Source organism: Charadrius vociferus, unplaced genomic scaffold, assembly GCF_000708025.1.
Source record: "Charadrius vociferus isolate BGI_N301 unplaced genomic scaffold, ASM70802v2 scaffold260, whole genome shotgun sequence".
NCBI lineage: Eukaryota > Metazoa > Chordata > Aves > Charadriiformes > Charadriidae > Charadrius > Charadrius vociferus.
Genome location: NW_009646410.1, coordinates 2,054,984 through 2,078,872, shown reverse-complemented (window position 1 = coordinate 2,078,872; position 23,889 = coordinate 2,054,984). Strand labels below are relative to the sequence as shown.

The 23,889-nt window shown below is 37.6% G+C and overlaps 1 protein-coding gene across 1 annotated transcript in view; it reads left to right on the top strand.

Annotated features, from left to right (window-relative positions):
* CA10 (carbonic anhydrase X) overlaps nt 1-23,889 on the top strand; it is a 209,638-nt gene that overhangs the window by 40,041 nt on the left and 145,708 nt on the right. The window contains exon 3 of the mRNA XM_009879798.1: nt 592-666. Within this exon, the coding sequence (XP_009878100.1) occupies nt 592-666 (75 nt within the window). The remainder of the gene's footprint in view (nt 1-591; nt 667-23,889) is intronic.

Sequence of the window (23,889 nt, the reverse complement as noted above, 5' to 3'; positions counted from 1 at the left end):
CATTCCTGCCTCAGCATTATAGTATTAAGCCAATATTTGTGAAGCTATGGGCTGTGCATTTCTGTTCCCGTTTTGGAACTCAGAGCACATGGGATGAGAGGAGAAGCAGTTATAAACACAGCTATTATCTGTGGTTCACTCTGTCACTTCTTCCCATTCAAAGTGAGAGGTTATTGGAGAACTTGGGAAAGGAAGGGGAGAAACTGCTTTTCAGTCCACCAACTTGGACTCAGATATTGCCTACAGTATCTGAGCACACTTTTCTCTGCACTTTTACCCCACACTGAATCTATGGGTGTCACAGAAACCATCAATAGTGCTATAGATCCTCATTTATACCTGAATTTTTGAGTTCAGTGACCAGTTCTTCAGAAGCTGAGTATGTTTTACTGTATCAGAAACAAGGACAAAGTCCTCTAAGATACAGGTACTTATCATAATTCAATAAATTGAATAAACATCACTTGGGAACTTGAGGAATGGCTTTTCTGTAGAAGATGATACACTGTTTAGAGTTTCCAAAGTTTACATAACTAAATATTTCCTATGCCTTGCCTTAATTTTGTGGTTTCTTTGTTTATTTCTTTCTAGCTCAACAAAATTCACCAAAAATCCATGAAGGCTGGTGGGCTTATAAGGAGGTGGTCCAGGGAAGCTTTGTTCCAGGTAAGTGTAATTTAAAAACTTTAGTTTTTATTAAATATTTTTTCACTGGAATTAATACAGTTGGGCTTGGGTGAGAGTTTTTTGGTTTTGTTTTTTTAATCCATTGCAAAAATTTGAAGTACACAAATACTCACCATCACATTATAGTGAAGCATAGAAAGGTTTTTGTCAATACATCGTTCAAAGACCATGGCTGTTTTCTGGGAAAGAAATCACTTTGATAACATTCTGGTTTCTCTCAGTGAGACTAACCTCATGCTACTTTGTGAATGTGTGTGTGCTGTGTACAGAAAAGAAAAAGGGAGGACTGAAAAGCAGTATTATTATTAACTGGATGAATTTATTTATCTGATGCAGTACTTCTAAATAATCCCATTTCTACAAATTTAAGGGTATAGTAGGAAAGGAACCTAATTGAAACATGAACCTAACATGCAAGTTTCAGTGATTTTTATTTTGAAAGCAAGAAAAGGTAAGGGAAAAAGATTAAATCCTAACTTGACTTCAGTACGATTTAGTAAATGGTAAATAATCAGTTGGCAGCTAAAAGGATCTAAGTAAGCAACAGCACCTGAATTTGATAGGCAAAAGTGAAATTCAAGCTAGCAATAGCCTGGCATTGGTCAGTATTGGTAGAACTCCTCCAAAACATGTATATTGGTTGTCCTAATGCTATATACTCCTTAAGTGTCATGTGGTCTGAGTAGGCCTTTGCTTGTTCTTTTATGCTCTGGATGTCTTTGACACATTTCAGGATTCAAGCTGCCTGAGACACCAGTAGTTCTTAGACTGACAATTTTTTATTTTGTTTTTGACCCACATTTGACACCTGATCTTTTTGTGCTCCTTTTCTGTAAATTATTTTATTGTTTCTTTCAGACAGAATTACTTTGTTGGGTCTTCACTGTTCCATTTGACTAGATGTTTCCTAGGTGACACTTAGGAGTCGGGAAACTTTAGCAACTTCCATTTTCTGTTCAGTTGTGGAGCTGATTTGACAGTACGTTCCTCCTTCAGTATACACAGAAACATTCAGTGATTATTTTGTTCAGTGTGTTTTCAGTGCAGTGGAGATGATTATACATTAATTTATGTATATTAGGTATATATTATAAGCTAAAGTAGTGCTTCAAGTTCTACAATGAAAATTGCTACATGATCTTTATTTCCTCAAAGTACTAGAAAATATTCCTTGGCCATTATGTGATTTATTCCTAAGAATCTGTAGATTTGACCTATCATCAGGTATTTTCACTGTCATGACAACGGTTAAAATCTGACAGTCATTCGAAATATCCAAAATGCTGATTATCTTGATAAGAATACTAGTGAAAATGAGATTAAATATTTCAATCCACAAGTTTCTGGCACTGAAATTCTTGTGAAAAGCACATATGAAAATCAACAACTACAAGCCTGGAGCTTAATTACCTATTGATGTAGCATAAAGTAGCTTTTCAGATTTACTTGAGATCGGTTTGTGCTGTCAAAGACACTGCAGTGTATTGTTACGTATGTTTAGTTTCTAATGTTGATAGCGGGGGAAGAAACCTGGAGAACATAATCACCCGCTTTCAAGAAATTTCAGCCTTTCTGATTTGCATGACCCAGGCAGATGCCCAGTAGAAGGTGAATGAAAAAAATATTTGCTTAACTGACTTTCTAATTATGTCAGCTTAAAGTTACTGAGAAAAATAATTTGTCAGCATGTAAAGAAACATACGTGATCAGGTAATGCTTGTGGTATTCTAGCCTTAATGCCATGAGAAATTTGGGCTTGGGAACATCCTTAGAAGATTAAGGGGGAAACAATCATGACTCAAACTTTCAAGAAGGAATACCTTTTAGACTGTTGTGGAGAGACACCCCCTTTCTGAGAGAACCCTGAAGTACCTGTACGTGTTGAATATTGGACTAACCTTGCACACATCCTCAAGAATTGGTCCAGAAAGGCATTTACGAACAGCTCACTGAAGCAGCAGTGAAGGAAGCAAGGGTAATTTGGGGCCACCTTTCTCGCAGACTGTCATGTTTCTTTCAAATTCAACTCTGCAACATGTAAGCTGCAGCAGAAGAGAGAAATCCCATGAATTTTTACAAAACAAACAACTAATTTTTTTTCAGGAGGACCTAGATTTTGGAGTCTTTGAAAACCATATTTAAAGCATTTCACGGATGCATTTTATGTTTATGATCTCAGACTAACACATGACAAAGGATATGTTAGTGCATATTAAGTTTATCCATAATGTTAGCAGTCGCATATCAGATCTCGCATGAGATGCTAATTAGCACCTGAGAGGTGATAGCTGCGAGGCAGTCTGAGGAGCTATAGCTGAAGTTGCTGACTGATGTGCACTGAAGCAAACAGCTATAGCCATCTGCTAAGATGCTGCCTTTCCACAGCTGTTTGTCCTGTCCCAGGGCTGGAAGGTACCACCCCCAAAGATAATAGAAAGGACTATTTGTGCAAGACTGCCCCTGCAATTCAAAACTGGCATCTAAGCTAATATGATTGACATGAATACAGCTCTTTAGCTGCTTGGGGGAGCAACCACAAGCATAGAGATGACTAACTGGGGGTAATAGCATTGTAAAACACTCCAGGATGACTTGCTAGAGTTTGTCTGTCACAGCTTTGGCTGTGTGAATGCTTATCGCCTACTTCAAAGCAAAGTCACTGTCTTTCTTTGAACTATTTCTTCTTTCATGTGTAGTTGAGTAAGAATGCATTTAGGAGTGTATCACAATATGCCTAGGTTAGAATATGCCGTTCATAAGTTCTGCTTAATACTTTGTATTGGATGCATTTAAGTCAAGTCCTAACAAATGCTTTGGATCCTGTGCAAATTTATCTGAGCAGTTCATAAAAATCAAACCATACTTCACTACATTCCCCAAATCCCAGACTTCCTATACTCTTGGATTGATTTTAGAAAAAATATTTTAAATCTGTTTGGAATGTAATATGTTCATCTGGACACAGTTTTTTCCCCAGATTCCGGGATTCACAACTTAAATGAGATGTTGTAAACCAGTGCCTTACAATCACTGATGTGTATCTCACAGGTAGGAGAGGATATAGGCAGAGATGAGGTGCAAGACCCATCACAATGTCTTTCTCAACTTCCCTTCTTGCACTGCTCAACAGAGAAAACAGCAATTGCGACTGGCAGGTTCCCTCACTACAGTAACTGTGGTTCAAGTCTTTCTTAGTCCCAAGCCTTGCAAGGGAGGGCACAGAGTTGTCAAGTGCAGAAAGGAAGGTGCATCAGTGGCTGGATCTGTGTACATACAAGTGATGCATAAAACACTCCCACCTTTTCTAAAAGCAAAGAATTGTTCTTAAGATTTAAATCATGTAGGCAAACAAAATAGAAAGTAAGTAGTGCTTTAAAATGTTAATTGAATGCAAATTAGGTTCCCAATTAAACTTCAGGAATATGCAAGGATGAAGAATGAATACTTTTCTTTATACATGGTGATTTGCATAATAATCAAATAATCTATATTATTACATACTTTCACTACATAGACTTTTTCTGGTTTGGAATGTCAAAGTAGTTCATGATGGGTTAAAATACATTTAAATAACCTTTTTTAAATAACCTTTAGTTTGGCTGAGTTTTGCTGTGACTATGAATAATTTAGGTCACTGAAGTAATGCAAGCCTGTTCAGGGTGGCAAAGGCTTCAAACTATTCTGTAACTTTTTTTTTTTAACTTCAAATAGATGCACATAACCTTTGATACTCATCTGTGTCTGATTGTATTGATTCTGTCCACAGAACGGTTATTTCATAGCATCATAAAAGTGGGCTTTTGGTAAGCATAAAATATAAAGGTGGTTAAATCTAATTTATGATCACAGAATTCACTTGCCAAAACTACATCCTGTTACTAAAAGTTTGGACTACATGTCCATGGACTACAAGGACATAAGTGTTTCTTGCCCTGGGAAGACACTGTCTTCGTGGCCCTCACTGAATTATACCAAGTCTAAAGTTACTTTACAAGGTGATAGTGCTGATCTTAGCTAAGGGGAGGAAGTCCATCTCTACCAAATAATGGGTGAACTTTGCTGAAGGAGCAGATAATGTTCTTCACCTGCCTTATAATAAAGGTTGTAAAACAACTTTAATTCCAGATAAAGATCTACATCCACTATGACTCATTGTTGACTACAGATCACCAAATCAAAGGCTGCCTATTTCCCTGAGATGAGAAATACCCTATTCATAGTTCCTTTCACAACTTATTTTAATTTAAAAGGGAAAAGACTGCTAGCGATTGATAATGCTGCTCCTGCCTTTTACAACGATCATGTTGACGGGATTATGCCCATAGACCAGCTGGCAAAGCTACACTGACTCAAAAGCCACACAAGGGCAGTGTTGGTGAAGAGCTGAGAACCTCCCTTTAAGGAGGAAATACATGAATTTGTTAATTATTTACAAGGAAAAAGAAGCCGAAACAATTGACGGTTTTAGTCATGAGTGCCAAAACTTGATTTTAAACTTCCTGCTATCACCATGTGCTTTTGTTATGGCCCACACCAGCAGTGCAAGTGTCCCTAGTTTCCCCTGTGTGGGCTTCAAGATTTCTTTTACGCTATAAATTTCTTTATGTACATGTCCAAAAATAACCTTTGACAGGCAGGTCACTGTAAGAACCGTGAACTGTTTGTCCATGCCTGAAACTGAGAGACCTAAAACTTGAAACCCAAACACCTCTTAAACTTTCTGAAAAACTCAGGTATTATGCTGTCCTCCAGTCACATAGCGGTCTATTCCATACATTGAGACTGGTGGTCACTTAGTTTGGCTGCCTAAATAATACAAAACATAAACCTGCTGATTGCTGCTTCTGCATTGCTCCCTTTTTTACTAACTATAAAATTTCTTCTTGTCTTCTTTTGGGACTTCAGGAGGCTGCAGCATCACTCACCATCCGGTGCATTTTGCTTGTCAGTGAAAACAGTGGTGCTGTCTCAGCTACAGTAGTGTTTTAAACAATCTGCACATACTCTTCAAAATCATTCAGTCTGGTGCCAACTCTGAAGAATTAACCAGCCATATATAATTATTTATTGGAACAATAATAGCACTTTTTCTTTTAGAAAGCAATATATTGGAACACTTCATTTCTTCAGGGTGATAGAGCATAGATTCTGGAAATCATTCACTTATTGATTGGAACTTAGGTTAGTATGTATAATATTTCAGCCTTGGTTGTCAGTTAAAGATAGCTTGAAGGAAATATATTTAGTACCAAATAATTTCTTGGTTTCTTACTTCCTTTGGTAATTCTGCAAAAATTGACTGTTTACGAGTCATGTAACTAGAAAGGAAACTAGATTTTTCTGTATTTTTGAATGGAAGTTAAATATAATTAAAATGTAAAACCATTGTCTCACTTTTCAATGAATTGTTGATACAATTCATTATTTTAAAATAGCAAGGAAGGGATGAGTTGACTTGTTTTAATTTGGAGGAAGAAAGGAACACTGTTGAGGGGAGACATTTGATGGCCTCAGTTCTAACACAAATAAGGCAACATTTACTCATCTTCATATGAATTATAACCAAATTACAGCATTGAGTTTGAGACACACATCAGTAGCAGTACTTAATGAGACTATCAGAATGAGTCTAGTTTTGAATCTTCCATAAAAATTTGGAGAGGCTGGTTAGAGAGTGATTCACATATTTAAGGTTTGTTTTGTCCCTGAAATTAAATATGAAAAAAGTGGAATTTAGCATAGTAGGATCTGATTATGGTCCTACATAATACTGTACCCTCACAAGGACACACAATTCCATGTGGTACAACTTGGTCTCCAGGTTTAGTCAACATTTAGTCTTATTAGAAGAGTTTTATGGGTACCATGTCGGAGTTAAAGCAGAGTTTTCCAGATTAATGATTTCATGGTTGGATTCTCCTGGCAAAGCCTGCAATGCTCCTGTTATATGCTACTCACATTGTACTGGGAGATGAAATGTCCCTTGGCAAGTCACTGATACAACTGAGAACCAGGCCATACTTCTTTATTGCAAGAATTGTGTTTAACAATCTCAATCTATGTCTCTCAACTTCTGATCATGCAAAGCTTTAAGCAAATATAAATACTGTGAGTTGTTTTATGAGTTCACCTGATTTTAATACAAATGTAAATCTGCTTGCCTTCACAAATAGATGGAGAAATAACGCAAGATACTGTGTTTGAGTGGTGGTCTGCAATGTTCTCTCTTCGATAGCAATCATAGTGGTAGAAGAATCAAAGTTGACATTGATTGTGAAGATGTATGTGTGGGAAATGGGATTTATTTATTCATTTAAGAAAATGCTACAAGTGGCTGCTGAACAGAAGTGTTAATTTAATGATATTCTAGGATGTGCACTGAGGGCGCCTTGCTTGTGTAATGGGCACTTTCTTAGCAAGTTCAAGTGAGACTCCACAAGGTGTTCATTCATCTGGCTGTGGTCCAGCAGTCTTTTGTTTGTCCAGTAACTCTTAGTAATTAAGCAGGATTAAGAGCTTTGTCTTAAACACTTTGGTAGCGATCCTTCTCTGGGGTTGCCAACCACGCTGAATCCTGAACTCTCATCTACCCTGGAAGAAGTGCAAAATGAACTTCAAAGGCATAAACCACTTGGGCTGATAGGACAGCCCTGTTTGCTGTAATTTCAGTTGGGCCATTTCTGTTGCCAGTGACTAACCCTTAGAAGAAGTTGGCAACAAGGATGGCTGCATTAACTAGCAACATGCTACATTTTGTTTAGCTACATCCAACTTCTACAATGGCTTCCCAATATGCACAGGAAATTTTCTTCTAATTGGTTCCTAGTTTCTGGCTAGCTTTGAATTACCTAGAAATCTCCCTAGAAGCTTTCTGTGAGACTGTTTGCTGAATTAATAACTATTGTCAGTCTCACGTCAGGAAGAAAAACTGCCACTATAGCTTTCTGAATGATGTCTTGTCCAGAGATGGAAAGGTGATGGGCAGTGAGAGGTGTTTAGAAACTTTTCCTTTCTCAAGGGAATAAAAGGGAGCAACAAAAATGAGGAAAGGGAGTAAAAATGAGAGATGGATGGGGTAAGTATGTTAGTCACATTATCTTGTCCAAGCTACATCATAAAAGCTTTGATAGATTATGTTAGGCCTAGTCATATCGGTTTTCTTCCCCTATTTATGGCCTGTGTACCTTTAATGTTCCAGTGGTGGGTAGTCTAAGCTCACAGTTAATAGGCAGAGTCAAAGAGAACCTACCATCTGTAGATGCTTTATGCTTGATAGTAATAGGTAGAATATTTCTTAATCAAAAGGAAACAGCTCCAGCTTTTTATCACTTTGTCTATTAGTTCTGTTTAGCAATGAAAGAAGACTATAACAAAACTTGGAGTCAATGCAGAAGGTGTACAGGACCACAGGACACTACACAGTGTGGGTCTCCAGGGCAGTCGGACTGGAGGAGGTGTCCTGGCAGAAGGCCCCCAGTGAATACCCTTGGAAGAGGGCAGCTCTGTCTGCTTGCCTGCAGCGTGTGCCTTCTGCCTCTCACACACCTGGTGGCACTGTGATTTGGTTCCCACAGCCCACTCCTCACTTGACTAAGGAGCCCCAGGGTTGGGGATTATCCTTTAGAGGTGCTTTTGTTACCGGCATTGAACTCAAAAAGTTACTGTCTTCAGGTCCTTCACACTTTGAATATCCATCTATGCCGTCCTTTTTATAAGGGCCTATTGAAGAGAGTAGGTTGCTGTCTTACATATGGCCGGTAGCTGCAACCAATTTGCAAACAGATCTCTGAACACTTTTTTCCCCCAAAGCTTCCTTCAGTCCTTCAACAAAACAAATAAATAAATTTTAGAGGGCAAGCAATGTGAACTAACTGCAGTAAAGAACTCTGAAAATCTGAAATTTTAAATCTCGCCAGACTTGTGATTGGACCACAGTTCTTTGCTAAAGTGGTCTCAGATCCCTTTTACCTTCACAGCGTAATTATCTTTCTTGGGTGCGTTTTTTCCTCCTAAGTTATGATTAATATCCATGGAACAAAAATTGCACGTAACAGCTCAGACTTTGCTTCATTATATTGACAGGACCAAATGATTCAAGTTGTCTTCCTTTCTATTTCTAGCCACAGTCAGGCACTGCAAAGGTCAAGCCTTTCCTTTGTAACAAATACTGCATTGGATAGCACGTTGTATCTGGCTGTGTTACCAGCTGTCTAGTACCTCTCCTGCTGTTTTTAGGACACAAGCAGTATCCCTCTTCTACTTCAGGAATGTGCTAATATGGAAGACCTTCAAGGCAGTAATCTGCAGATCCTTGTCCCTTATTGTACCTCACACTTTGCCGCTAGGTTAGATGCCAGTTTTAGAGATAGTATTACAATTACTATTTTCTTAAGTTGAAAATCCTCCTTCGTTCTACTTTGAAGTGGTTGCTGTTTACCTTGCAGTGACACTAGTATCGGTTATAAGAAGAAAGAACAATTAGCTAACAGTAATTCTTTGAGACAGCTGTAGTTGGTAGGGCTACCACAACCTGCGTGGATGATGACTTCTAGCTGGGAGGAAGTTTAAGAGGTGGCGGTTACCATTTAGGCGTTTAAATCCTCAAACAGGCAAACAGCAGTATCCAAAGCATCTGCTGTCCTACACACTGTGGAGTCTACAATCATTACAGAATCTTGAAGACCTAGAGTTACTGTTGGTTAAGTAACTGCTCTTTCTGCAAATGTGATGTAATGTATTTTTTTTTAATATTATCCCAGCCCACTTTGAACTTGTTAAAAGTGAAACGCCAGCAAGCCCACCTCTGTGATCTTTCAAGGGTTCATCATTCCATGATGAGCACATGCTTTTAAGCTTTTGCTTAAAAGAAGAAGGGTCATTCCTGTGCAGGGCCTTAGATGTATCATTAGAAGTTTGGGGTTAGAAATAAAAAGGTAAGGCTAATATTAGGAACCTTTCTTTTCTTAGGTTCTTTACTGTGACCTAAAAGCAAAGGAAGGAATTCCAATATAGATACTGGTATATACAGGAAGCGGTTTATCGTATTCTTGACAAGCTAAGTATAAAACCAGTTGAAACAACGGTCCATAACTAAGTCATTAATAACTGAAAGCTTGTAAATCCTTACTTTGAAGAATTATTCAGGACAGTTCTAAGTGCCACACACAACGGCTCCTGCATGCTGGTGCTGCTGAGTGTATGTATTGGTATATTCAAGAGGTTTATCTTATCTTACGCTTTGACAGGCTACTCTTCACCCAGTATCTTAGTAGTTCTTGTCGCCCTTTGGCAGTAGATGTTTTGATGGTATCCATGTCTTAGAGGAGTAGAATTGAAGCACAAAAAATCTCATAGAAGTATTAGTGGCTGCCCAGAGACCCAAGGAACTTTTCTAAGCTAATAATCCAAACTGAAAGTGAGTAATGACATCTGCCATGTTTGATTATGTAAGGAGGGGACTTGGAGCTTTGGCTGTTAATTACCTTGTAGTAGTAGTCTCTTTTTGTGTATGTGCATGTGTTTTTGTACAAGACAGATAGTACCAGTCATTAAACCAGTCATACCACTCCCTACATTAAAAAAAAAAAAACAACCAAACCCTTTCTTTATAGATTTTCGTTGTATAGAGTAAAATAAGTTTATGTCTCATGGAGAAAGAAGTCACTGAGAATAACAAGGAGTAGTATTTTTCTGTGCTAATGATGTTCTTCTGCATTGACCTGTAATTGAACTTAATCAGAGAAGGGTTACAGCACTTCCGCTTATGTTTGCTTAGGTACTTCTGCCATAAATCTGTATGGGATGACATAGAACTGGAAGGGATCACAAAATAGCATGGAAATAATGAGTGACACTAAGAGGTTGCCTCACCACTCCTCCTGTCATTATCCCATTTACAAAAAATGCTCTTGTAAAATGCTTTGATGAAGAGAATCATATTTTAAGAGTACTACAATTACATTTTGCAATTATCAGTTAGGAATCCACCTCTTACTTCACTGATTGTTTTATTGACTTCAGGGAGATTATTCCTAACTGTTACATTGGTGATGAACTCAGCACCACTGAGGACTTTATATTAATACAGCATGCAGTTTTCAATTCGTACATCTCATTAGTACAATTTAGTGTCATTAGGGTGGAATTTGTTACTTCATACAGAAGAAAACGTGGTCACTGTAGCTACACCCTTATCTGTGGTTAAAATAAACTCCTGGGAAATAAGATCACACCACTACTCTTTGTAGGGTTACACAGAGTAACTCTGCTTGTTGTTCATTAGCAATGAAAGCTTTACTGTTACTCACAAAGAAGCTCCAAGTCAAATCTTGTCCCCTGCCTAACGGAGAAAGAGGCCAAAGAGAAAAGGAAATGAGGCTATTACCTAAAGGTAGATACATCATATAGTATGCAAGTATTTTCCTCACACACTGCTACAATTTACATTGTAAATGTGGACTCAGAGGATTGTTATACCATAGTATTTATTCAGTAGCCTACAAGAACTTTATTTCTGAAAGTACTGTGTGTGTATGTGTAGGATTACTTAGGCTCTTCAATTAGGGCATTGCTATTGACTTGATAGGCTGAAACCACTCATTTGTACTTAGTGAAAATTTCCTGCTCTTGTAACACCTCTCTAAAAAGGTCAGCGGTGAATCTACTGAACCATGAATCCATTGAACACACTCAGGAGCTAAATCCATGCTCATCATTTACCATGTCTACCTGCCTGTGAGTATGTGAAATTATTATTTGGAGAAGTTTTACTGCTGTTACTTACACGCATTAAAATACAGCTATTGTATAACATCACCCTACTGTGGTATTTCTGGGCACGTGCTATTTGTGGTCATGGAGAGATTTACTATCTCTTACAAAGAAACTCACCATAAAATACAGTCACCTACTTAATGCATTTCCGGCTACGTGCTGACCCTGCTCAGAGCTGTAAATAGCATTATAGTTAATGACTCTGGCCAAAGAAGGAAGCTTCCTGAATGTTATTGATTATTTTTTTCTGCTTCTGAAAATACTACTTAAAATTGTCACCTTTTCCTTCCTTAGTAGAGTGTGGTTTTATATTAGGGCATTTTTTCATTTTGTATATATAAAATGTACAAAAATGCATTAGTATTTCCAGACCAAGCAGTCACCAACTTTATAGTCAGGATATAAACCCTGGAAATAACAGCATAACATCATAATGGGAAACCTGACAGGTCGTTAACTACAGCTGTGCAAATGGCACTGCTATAATTCACAAGTGCGCGTAGACAACATCACAGCCTACAGCCTTTCAGTATCTGGTCGAAAGAGAAAAATACTCAAGTATGTAGCACAAAATAAGCAGGTGACACTGCAAGTTGTTCTCTTGACACCAGAGCACAGAGCTGATGGGTGTTCCATCCCAGCACAGACATGGTTCCTCAGGACCTTTTTATGACCTCCCCCTAATTTATTTTTTCTGTGTCTTTAATATCTAGGAGGTTCAGTTATGGGGGCTTAGGTGAAGAATGAAGGTCTTTACACAGAGAGGTCATTTTGCAAATATTAAATGAGATGTAGGTAAAGAAAGATGGATAAGGTGAGTTCAAGGCAACAGTATGGAGGCTGGGAGAGAATTAAACAACCAGTTCAGATACCTGTGCCGTCAGACTAGTCTGCTTACTGTCCCTCTGCTGTTGATTAAAAAAGAAAAATGATGTTTCTGCAGATCCTTTGAAGAAGCCCATGTCTTTTGGCTGACTAAAATGAATTGGTACAGCTGCCCCAACAGGGAAGCGACAGTAGGCAACAGGATGGGCACTGTGGACTTGGCATACCTCCTTCATGTGCGTTACCAGATTTTCCATTTCAGAGGCCTTTTTTAATAGAGTTGAAGAATGTTACATGATTATTTGCAGTGAAATTTTGGCATTATCTCATACTATGTTATAACTTCAGAAGTGAGGAAGGAAGAAGGGTGGATGTGTGCAGGCCAAGTAATAGCCAACTGCACAGCCACTGTGTTTCAGTTTAAAAATAAACCAGGAGGTTGAAAAGCACTAGCATTTAAACAATGGCATTTCAGTCAGATGGTAAGGAGATGGAATTTTTCTTCCTTGCTTACAAGAAATACTTTGATCATGTTGGGTGTAGTAATGTCTCTGAAATCCAGGCGTTGCTTTATTTCTATGCTGGAATAATTAGAAAGCAAGTCTGGCTGAAGTAGTCCCCACAAAAGTCAGCCACTGCCAGTTTTGAAAATCCTAGGTTAGTACTTTTGTCTGGAAATAGGTCCCACTGAAAACAGTGGGATTTGCTTGCTAAGACAAGTTCTACATCCCTTGAATGAGGACATCAGAAGCTGATTATTGAAAAAAGAAAAAAATAATCAATATTTACAAGATCATATTCCTTTTACAATGGTTTATTTAAAACTGTCTCTTTTCAAATTCTTTAATTGGAGTGAAATTACTCATTTACACAGCTATGCAGTGTAGCCTCCATCTCTTTTCAGTGTTTACAGTGAAATTGCATTGCTAATGTGGTTTTTGAGGATACCACATTTTAATACTGTATCCTTTGTTTCTCTCGGGGAGGGGAGCAGCTGAACGGAAGGAATAAACCTTTGTACCTGGGATCATCCTAGTGTTACCGCAGCACTAAGAGGTACAGGATGAATAGGATGCTCAATTCTAAGAGGAGCTGTTCCTTCAAATCTCAATCAGATGCAGTTAAAACCGTATCATGGGCCAGCTGCCCTTCTACAACATGCAGATAGGAATGATGGCTAATTCCCAGCTTTAGTCCCAATTTAGAGCTACAGGATTTAGCTGTTCTGTACGACTCAGAGAATACACCATATGACATTGGAGAAAGCATTTCAGATAATGTAGTCAACCTTTCTGTATTTTCAAACTGGGGTACATAAGCCATGACTACAGAATACCCATTTGCTATTGTATGTCAGACCATTTCCCAGGAGTGAGCTCTGGTTCCATTTTGCTTTTCCTATCCAGCAGTTGGACATCTTCAAATGGCTTTTCTTCCTAGTCTTAAATTAGGCTTTCTTAAAATAAAGAAGAAATAAATGACTGAAGTCTAATAGGATATGGCTGAAACACATTGCATGGCCTTGGCAGGCTCTATTATCCACATACTGACATCTTTAGAATTACACGGTATTTTAATGTGCATTTAAAATTGGTTAACAGGGATATAAATTAAAGCAATAGAGAAACTAGTCTCTCAAGATTTTATTGCTCATTGTAATTTCATGTTTATGGGCTTATTGCTTTGTGGCAGGACTTGTGGCTTTTTAGTTCTAGAGAGTATAGCAGTAATAAGATGCTGCTTCACTCAGAGCTTGGTGAAATCAATGGAAGTCCTTCCAGTTGACTTGAACAGGCTCTGTCTCAGGGCCATAGTCACATTATTCTCACCATTGCCTGCTTGGATTTAGTTTCTCAGTTAAGAACACTGTCCAGTTCAAATTAATTTATAGATAGAATTTTAAATACTGTATTCCCAACTTATTTTACATTATTTTTCATGCAACTCCTATATGTAGTTTAAGTTAAAAAATAATTAAGAGAGAAAAAAGATGAAAAAGAAAATTATGTATTTATTGAGATGGGAAATGAGATGAGAGTTGTGTGCAGAGATACGACTCTCTTCCTATATCTCTAACTCATTATAATCACACTGGAATTCTGGAGAGGACCAAAGGAAAATTACTAATTAAAGTGGCAAAATTGCATTGAATTGAAAGACTTGAAGCTCTTCTCCCGTATTAATGATGCTCAGGTTTCTGTGTCTCTTACCATTGTTTCTCTTTTGTTGCTGATTCTTTAACTACTCTTTTCACAGCCTTCTTTGAATTAATAGTACATTTGGGCAGACACAGATACATACTTAGGGAAGGATACAGAGCTACAAGTAATACTTGTAGAAGATGACACAGAAATTCTCCCAGCTTGCTACATCAAGTCATGAGTATTTATTTTTATTTGTATCCATTAATTATAAAAAGCACTTCACATTTGCGTAGTTTTTGCATCAAAACTCTGCCTAAAAACCCACTAGATTGTAAAGATAAAGACGTGCAGGAGCTTCAGAACACAAATATTTTATAAAGTCCAATTTGAAATAAAGAATATTTTTTCCTAACTGTTTTCACTTTCAGAACTGGCTTAGCTGTCTAAGTCCCAGTGGCTTTTTAAGATTGATGGCCAGATCTACAAATTCTTTTCAAATGCTTTAAAATGCAAACCACTGGCCAAGGAAAAGGAGCTAAGTACATAAGATACACAGTTTCTCCCAAAAGGCTCTGGGAATTGGGCATCCAACTTGCTTAGGCAAGAAGATAAGAAGATCCCACGAGGCACCTGCTGTATCATTTAGTGCCTGAAGACCATCATAATTCTGACTGTAAAGTTCCAAAGTATCTAAATCATCTTTAAATAAGAACTTTAGTCCCTGGAAGAGTGTTCTCTAGTCTCTCAGGGGTTGAACCCCCTGCCTCCCAAACCCTGCCACGTATTAAATGGAAATCCAGAGAAAGTTAAATGACATTAAAGTAGTGTAGGCAGAAGAAATGGGTTCAAGTGAAAGATGTTCTTGTTTCTTGCCGCCTTCTGGGAAGAATTCTGGTAAACTGTTCTAATGTGCCCTTCAGGAAGCTGTTACTGAGATACTGGCATTTAATTTTCAGTTTCCTGCTGGACCTTGTTCTGCAACATGAGTTTGCATTGGTTTTCATGCATAATGTGCATAAATCCACCTTCAACCATTTAGTACATAATACTGTTGCTGGGCCTTATATTTACGGCAAGAATTTTGAGGAGTGTACTGTTCATAATTGGAGAAGAGAAGATTCTTAGTTGCAGGCTTTTAAATACAAAGCTGTTGGAATAATGTCAGCTGGCTTTAACAAGAAAATATTTTCGCAAGTGTTTCAAAGGTATAGTTTTGCTTACCAATTACACACCTACAGTCACATTTCCCAAACTGTATTAAACTACAGAATATCATCCTCTGCATTAGATCTGCCTTTGTAGAGAAATAGTGCACGAAATCTTGTAATGTGGCCTGTCTGCAAACACGTTTGTGGGATTGGGGTGTAGAAGGGGGGTTCTGGGTACCTCTTTGCATTCTATGTGATTCTGGTGCTTTTATAGACAGAATAGTTGTCAAAAGCCCTGCTATTTATTCTCTCTACACAGAGAGAAATGAACATTTTTGTCATGCTTTTCTGTACAAAAGGCAAAAGGAATGGCACAAAAACTTCTGTCTTGTTTTGTATCAGTATAGGAAAGCTCCACTTTCCCTCCAAATGGCCTGTTCTGTGGCTATTTGCTTTCTGTGTTCTATTTACTTTTGTAGCCAGAATCTGGTGTCAGAAACAGTGCATTGAGCAGTCAAGCCCAGTATATATTCTTCTATGATGATGAGAAATTTTTTACTGATGTGACTTCTAAAACTGTCTTGAATTGCACAGGGGTCCTCCATACTGTAGTGTTGAACGTGCAGGCAAATTCGTATTTTAGTGAAGTAATTTCCTTTTACAGCAGAAGTTTAACAAATAGAACTGAATCCAAGTATTCTTATGGAGAGAATCTCTAAATTTGGTATACATTTTCACTCCCTAACTTGCCTCTTCGCTTTGTGATAGATATTTTCAGTGACACCTGAGATGATACTGTGTCTCACCCTCCGAATGGCTATGGGTAGTGTTCTCACAGTACAACTTTATTTTATATTCTGCCCCTGCCATACTTTGCATGAAGGTAACTGTTAAATATGTAGGGAATTTCATATTATGGATGGAAATATTCCCAAATATATTTACATCTCCTCATTGGCTGTCTGAGCTCATGCCCAAATTTGTTCTTTGTTGGAGTCTGAATTCACGATAAGCTTAACAGAAATAATCGAACTTTAGTCTAGCCTTTTCATGAGCTCAGTTCGATTTTTTATCCTGTGAGCCCCATTGCTTCAGCAGAAACATTCAGCCACCTGGTCGAGCTCACAAACGTACCTGGTCCAAAGAATAAGTGGAAACAGCTGCGTCTTTAGGCATTGCACTAATAAGTGATCAAATTCTGCTTCTTGTATTTCCTTCCTCTAAAACAACCAAAACCTCCAAACAAAGCCAGCTACTGTGTAGTGCAAACCAAAATACCAAAGACCAGAGAAGATCATGACGATATTAAATTTCACTAGCCTCTAACATCTTAAATTAATTGTTTCTATTCATGCCGATACTAGGTTTCTGGGGGCTTTGAAATAGGTTTTTCAGGACCACCTTGTTTACTACGTGGCTGTCCAGTTGGGGTTCATACAGACATGCACTTATATCTATAGAGAGCTGTAACAATTTTAACACTCAAATGTTTGATATGTAAAATGTTTCTCTGGCATTCCTTATGCAAGACCTACAGCTGTGTAACAATAGCAGACAATAATAAATCTATGGTAGAAATTAATCTAGTAGTTGAAGAACAGCAGATGTAAATTATACTACAAGACAAAGCTTAATTCAGTGGATTTTTATGATATGCAGAGATGGATAAATTGCTCCTCGAATGTTAACTGATCTTTGCATGATGATGCACAAATAATTTCAAGGTTGTGTGTTTTTTTATTCTTTTAAGAATTGAAACAACCATTGGGATGCACAACCTTTATTTCCAGCACTGTCTTGTCAAGAGGCAGTCACCTTATTTATGCATTCTTTTGTGTCTTTTAACATTTCACATTTTTATGTGAATATTATTATGAAGGGATTTTGGCTTTTTAAAATTCTTTTCCTGGAAATAAGCCACAGGAAATCAGGATGATGGTACATAATTCTACATTAAAATCAGCCAACCAATATTGGGAAAAGCCTATTGTCTTATTTTTAGATGCAAAAAGATGGATCATCTTGGAAACTGCTAATGTCCCTCTGGCACCTTTACCCTGTTTCTCATTGTTTCTAAAGAATTTTTACCCTGTTCTTTTTTGTAGTGTCATCACATTTGGATACCAGGCTGTATGTGATACACAGCTCTAGTTATGTTCATGTACCTTCAGAATATTCTTATTATTAGTTTAAAATAGCTTGTACATTGCCATTTGCAAATAATCTAGACTATCATATCCAAACCAATGTTTTCAGTGATAGCTGAATCGAGGATTTGAGCTGATTTTAAATTTCAAACACAACATGAATCATTGAACCCTCAAACAACAAACCAGCTTGATTCTACTTTCACCCACATCCTAACTTGAGTTGTGCAGTATGAGAAATTTTGTACGTATTTCTAGTATTGAATCTACTGTACGTAATTCATTTGACAGAAGATCATAGGAGTTTGGGTATTTGATTCTCTCATTTATAACCTAACAAGCATTGCAGTGTTCCTGCGCAGACACAATAGAGAGCTACCAGGGCTAATCAGCAAAGGGACAATAGGATGTTTTGGATAGAGGAACAGCATATCCATGTTGTGCAAAGGATAGCAGCAGAAAGGAAGAGAGTTACCATTTTCACTCCGATTTAGCAATGCAAGTTCGCATGCACTTAAATCCAATATCCTTTCCAGCTGCAGTATCTAAAGTTAGGAATGTACTTGTAGGAGGACCAGCAACCCACAATGAAGCATAAGAATGTCAACAGCAGACTTAGCTCTGATTGCTAGGCCTGTGAGCAACATTTTTATGCAAAATTGGTTTTTGCTTTGACTGAAATAAATGGAAAATTTTATTTAGTAAAAACATTAAGCTCAGAATTTTTTAACTTTCACAAAACTGGCAGCTAAATCCAAGAACATATGTCCAATCTACTGTGTGGGCAAGGCATTTCTACAGAACTCTAAAAATAAGTTGTTGTCTATGTTTTCTGAAGGTGGGAGTGACCTTCTGGAGATACTTGAGCTTTTAGGAATCATCTCTAACAGGAAATGAATCACCTACTGAGTCCACCGTGTTCTGTAGGTATTTCTCGTTCTAAATTTAGAGTCTGTGGGACTAAGTCTCTTCTTACAATTTTCACTTCAGATTTGCCCAAGTATAAAGGATGTGGGGAATAATATGGGTGTGAGGAATTGTTTTTTGGTTTCTACCACAACCAAAATAATAGTAATATGAGGTATAAAAATAGATCAGTAAAAATGAATACCCTTTTGTTTGTAGGTGCACATTATGTATAAATATGTAAGACTCATTTGTAGCTCCTGATCTAATCTTCATTTTCAAGCTGATTATAAATATCTAAATAAAATGAAATAAGAATTCCTTGTTGTAAAAACATCCTGAAGCATCTCTGTCTACCAGCACTAACTAGCTTCCTGCATGTTTGAGGGTTTCAGATACCTTTTTGTTTCTCCACTCTACATGGTATTGCCATTCAGTGCATATAATAACAAGATACAGTATTGGAAGTACTTAAGGGGTGTTCAAGTATCTAAGGCACCAGTGGTAGCAGCCTGTATGCATTTCATGTCACTGTAATCCTGTTCTCAGTAGTGTTCTTGCACTGTCATGGCCTCATCACAAGATACTACAGTCTTCAAGGTCCTTTCCAACCTAAACCATTCTATGATGATTCTGTGATTCCATGTCTGTTTTCTTGCCACTCAGTTTTGTTGAAACGAATTTATAGATACTGCACCTAATCAACTGATTAAAGCTTAGCCGCCTACACCAGGGCCTTCTGCTGGTTTACACTAATAAGACTTTTCTGGTAACTTTCTCTGAAATAGAGAAATGAGAAAAAACTCATTCAGCTTAGTTATGAGCAAGTTTATACCTGGTTAGTTCAGTGACAATTCATCAGTATTAAATGTGACTATAAGAGTAAAAAATAAATTCTGAGCGTCAAGATTCAGAAAGAAGAGGGTTCCATTTCTCTCTACTGGAGAAACAGTCCTATTTGATTGAGAGAACAGAAAGGTAACAGTCAACATGAGAAACCATCACCTTTCCTCACAGTACTGAAGAGATTCCAGGATCTGGAAAACAATGTAAATGAGTAGATATTCTTCAGCTATAGTCTTTGGAATGGGTCATGTGGAAGCATTCGTGTAGGCAAGCCAAAAAGATGGGAGAAAAGGCACTAAGTCCTAAGTAAACACTTCTAGTACTACTGTCAGCAATTCTCCCGAGACTCACCCTGCCATGCCTTCAATACAATCAGTCAAGAGAAGCCCTAGGAGTCTGAGATACTTTGGAAAGAAAATCTGCTTCTCAACAGCTTTCAGAGTGAAGAAATACCAAGTGGTAGTTGTTTTGGGATATATGCTATGATTTCATCGGCAAGCTTCCCAGAGATTGTTTGATGGAACAGAGAAGCCTCATGGCAGCAGGCCAGCTGGCATCCTCAACAGCACTTCATGATCTTTGGAACCCATAAGAAACAAGCAAAACTTCCTCCACAGATGGCTGTCAGCCTCCTCATCCGTTCCTCAGTCTGTGACTCTGGAATCAATATTTTCATAGGCAGTTCAAAATTCCAGCTGGGCCTTCTATGGACGTGCACTCTTCCAGCCTCTGTTGGTAGCCATTTCTTCCATTTTTACATGGGCTTAGCTAATGGTTCCTGGTGTTGAAAGGCTTCACCTCTAAGCAACAGGGATTGCACTTTCCAAGGTGAAGTTCTTGCATCTCTTGCTGTCCTCAAAATATCTACCAAAGGAAAAGAAATGAACTTTGCAATGGCAAAGTGACTCAGATTCTAACTTGAAGCACAAATACTTTTCTTGTTCTAGTTTCTGTATATTTGCCTTTGGTCCTTGTTCTGGGTTCCTTGAATTCATCCTTCAAAATACGGAAGTGGTTTCAGAGAGGGACCTCCTATTGTCTGTTGATTAAGATACTTTGCCTTTCATAGGACTGTGAAAGCTGAATTTTCATTTTAGTCTGGCTATGGCACCATCATATTTGAGTGGAAGAAAAATCAAGATTCATCCTGTTTTGTAACTAGCTAACGTTATGGACACCCCTCTGGTTTTTGAGAGACTTGCATAACAGGTCATTGAGATTGTTATTTGGGTTTCACTGTGAATTCAGAGACATTTACCCCTGGCTCAGATCAGATTCAGCTGTTTTTTACTCCCCTCCCCTCAATCTTTCCAATAGTCCTGACAACAAGGCTAAGTCTTATCCCCACAGAAGAAAGGACTTGCTTCAAACTAGTGTATCAGTTCTGTGCATGTGATACAAATTATACAAGACTTCATAGGTAAGTAGGAAGGAATTCAGATTTTCTGGTTCTGGGAGTTCAGTGCTTCATCCACGGACCATTTCCATTACTCATAACCGTATGTGTGAATCACTTATCATTACAGTTCTTTTGGAATAGGCATCTCAATATCAAAATATAAATGTGTATCATGAAACAGGGTTTCAAATACAGTATTTGCATTCTTGAAATTTTGTTTTAGAACATTGCAATTAAAAGAATACCAAGGGAAAAATCATGTCAAAGCAATGAATAAGCTTAATTAGAGGTCTTGCTGTACCCTCTGATCCTAACTAATGGTATTCTTGCAGTTTGAATTAAGAAATATCTGATTCACTTTCATTAAACAATGTTATATAAGCATTTCCTTTCCTCTTTCTGGTTATAACAGCAACTTAATTATAAAAAAATATTTTCCTGAGGACACACAAGTGTAAGCAATGGAAATAAAAAAATTGTAATACATCTATACGAAGGTACTTGCTCTGGGGTTTCTATTCACCAAAGACACTTTAAAAAGACTGTTCCTCAGTTGTCTTTATGAAGTAAATGGATTACGAAGTAATACGGACTAGTGAAAATGTTGCATTTCTGTGTTTTGATATGCATTAAAACTTATCATCCTTGATCTCTGCCACTATTCAAATATATTTTCTGTATTCTGTCATTTGTGCACTACAATGTTTCATTTCATTTCATTGAAAACCTTTTACATATGGCCAAGAATAGGACCATCACCAGAAAGCTTATTCTTAGAATATTTCAAGGCTGATAATGAAAGGGCTATGCGTCCTCTGCATTGAAAATAAAATAGTAGTTCTTTGTCAGACCACCAAGATTACATATTTTTAAAATGCTTATCATTATTTGTAACTAGAGAAGGAAGCTTGTGACTTTATACACTTTGCATACTGTGTTGCATATTCTTTAATATATGTTAGTACCAAATTTCAGTGAATGTAATTTCAGTATGTTTTGCCAACTCATGTCTTAGCAAAGGATGAAAGAATACTGCAATCTGGCCTTCTGACAACACGGTCCAGGAGTAAACCTTGTGTCTTGACAATGTTGAGGCTTTTGTTGTTGCTGTTTTTAAACCATTGCCACTTCCCTAATTAGCTTTTGTCATGTTGTCTTTGAACAGCTAAATAACTGAGATCCCTTTCAGGTGTGTTGTCTTTGAGATTAATTGTAAACATCTGCCAACTGGTGAGGACAGTAAATCTTGTAGTTCTTCAGTAGAGTTCCTGAAAGCATATTAGTTTGTTTTCGAAAGCCCTGCTTTACAATTTCTTTATGACCTTAGATTCTATGTCTGGATTTTTACTTTCTTTCCCTCATTAACAGTGTGTCCCTGGTTTTATGTACAATATTTCAAAAACAGTAGAAAAAAGTAGAAATCAGCAACAAGGTAAAATGAAAATAGTCAGTATTTTACTTCATTCTTAAGATGGCATCAAAAGTACACGTTTATGTAATTTATAGAATCTTTTTCTATTGTCAGTGAGAAAAAAAAAAAAAAAAAAAACTGAAAAGTTACATTGAAGCCTTTCCTATAAGGGAATAAACCTTTTCCAATATCACACCAACATTTGGGAAAACCAGAAATATTTACTTCAAAGTCCAGTATGTGTAGGAATAGATTAAAATACATAAGCAACCGGAACAGATGGCTAAAAAATAGAAAGTGGATGGTGAGAAAAGGTCCCTCTGACATTCACTATTAGAGACAACAGTGGCTGTTAATAAAGCAGAGTTAATTCTATAGCAAGGAGTGAAATATTATTTAATCAGCAGTACTTCATACATAATTCAATTAACTGCCTTCACTCATCAGTATTAACGAGAGCTGGAGCTTGGATTAATGTGCTTGAGCTTCATAACAGCACTCCCAGTCTACTTAAATGCTGCCAAAACTTAATAAAGCACTGCCAATCAAATTACAGTATCTGAGCCCAGTGCATCAATGTGCTGATATTACAAATCATCCTATGCTCACATCATTGATGCTAATTCATATTTATGCTGATCTCTGCACTAAACAGTTTAATTAGTGTACAGTATTAGAACAAGGTAAATTTCTTATCACTTTCTTGATGACGTCTTTAGGATCATTCAAGTGGTTGAACAATAACTATAAATGGTGTATCCATGTGCTTTCAAACACATAATATTTTAAATATTAACTTGAATCAGCTGCATAGATTGCCATAGAGAGATTTCTATTAGACAGAAAAATAAGGATGCTAAATTAATCTCTGCTATGGTTCTGAAGAACATTTCTATTGTGGTCTGTGCTTTTCTAGGCACAAGGATCTCGCCCTCAGTTACAACGAACCACCCTGATTGTGCCATTTGCTGCTCCTTGTGCTTTCTCTCGCTCCAGGAAGAGAGAAGGGACAATGAAGGTTTCCAAACTATTTTCCTCTCTGCCACTGAGGGATTTGATTCTCAGAAGCTGATGAAGCTGCCTCAGCAGAAGCTGAGAAAATGATGCTTTGGTATTGTATCACATTCAGTGCAACCTGTGGCCAACCTCATCTAGGAAACTTCAGAAGAGCTAAGCCCAACCTTACAGAACGGGGAGGCAGCCTGATGCTGCTTACTCCACCTTTAACTCTTCTGAAGTCAATCTCTGCTGCTCCTCAAAATGCTTGGCCGTGATTCAGCTGGGTGAATTGAGGCCAGACGGTGGCACCCAAAAGGAGATTGAACTGCTGAAAGGTTCTTTGAAATGTAAGCTCTGGAAGCATTACAAGCTGTCAGAAGACTCAGAGTAAGATAAATGACATTATAGAGAAAACATCGAAGAGCATGCTTTTTTAAATATTTCTTTTTAATCTTAACAGAAGAGAAGAAATGAAGATGTCAGAGGACTGCAGTTTTTGTATACAGCAAGGGCTTGATAGTTTCAGGAGCCCACAACACAAGTTTAAGGGGAATCTTGTTTAAAAGGAATTTAGAACGATCAGAAACATGTTTTGCAGGACAGA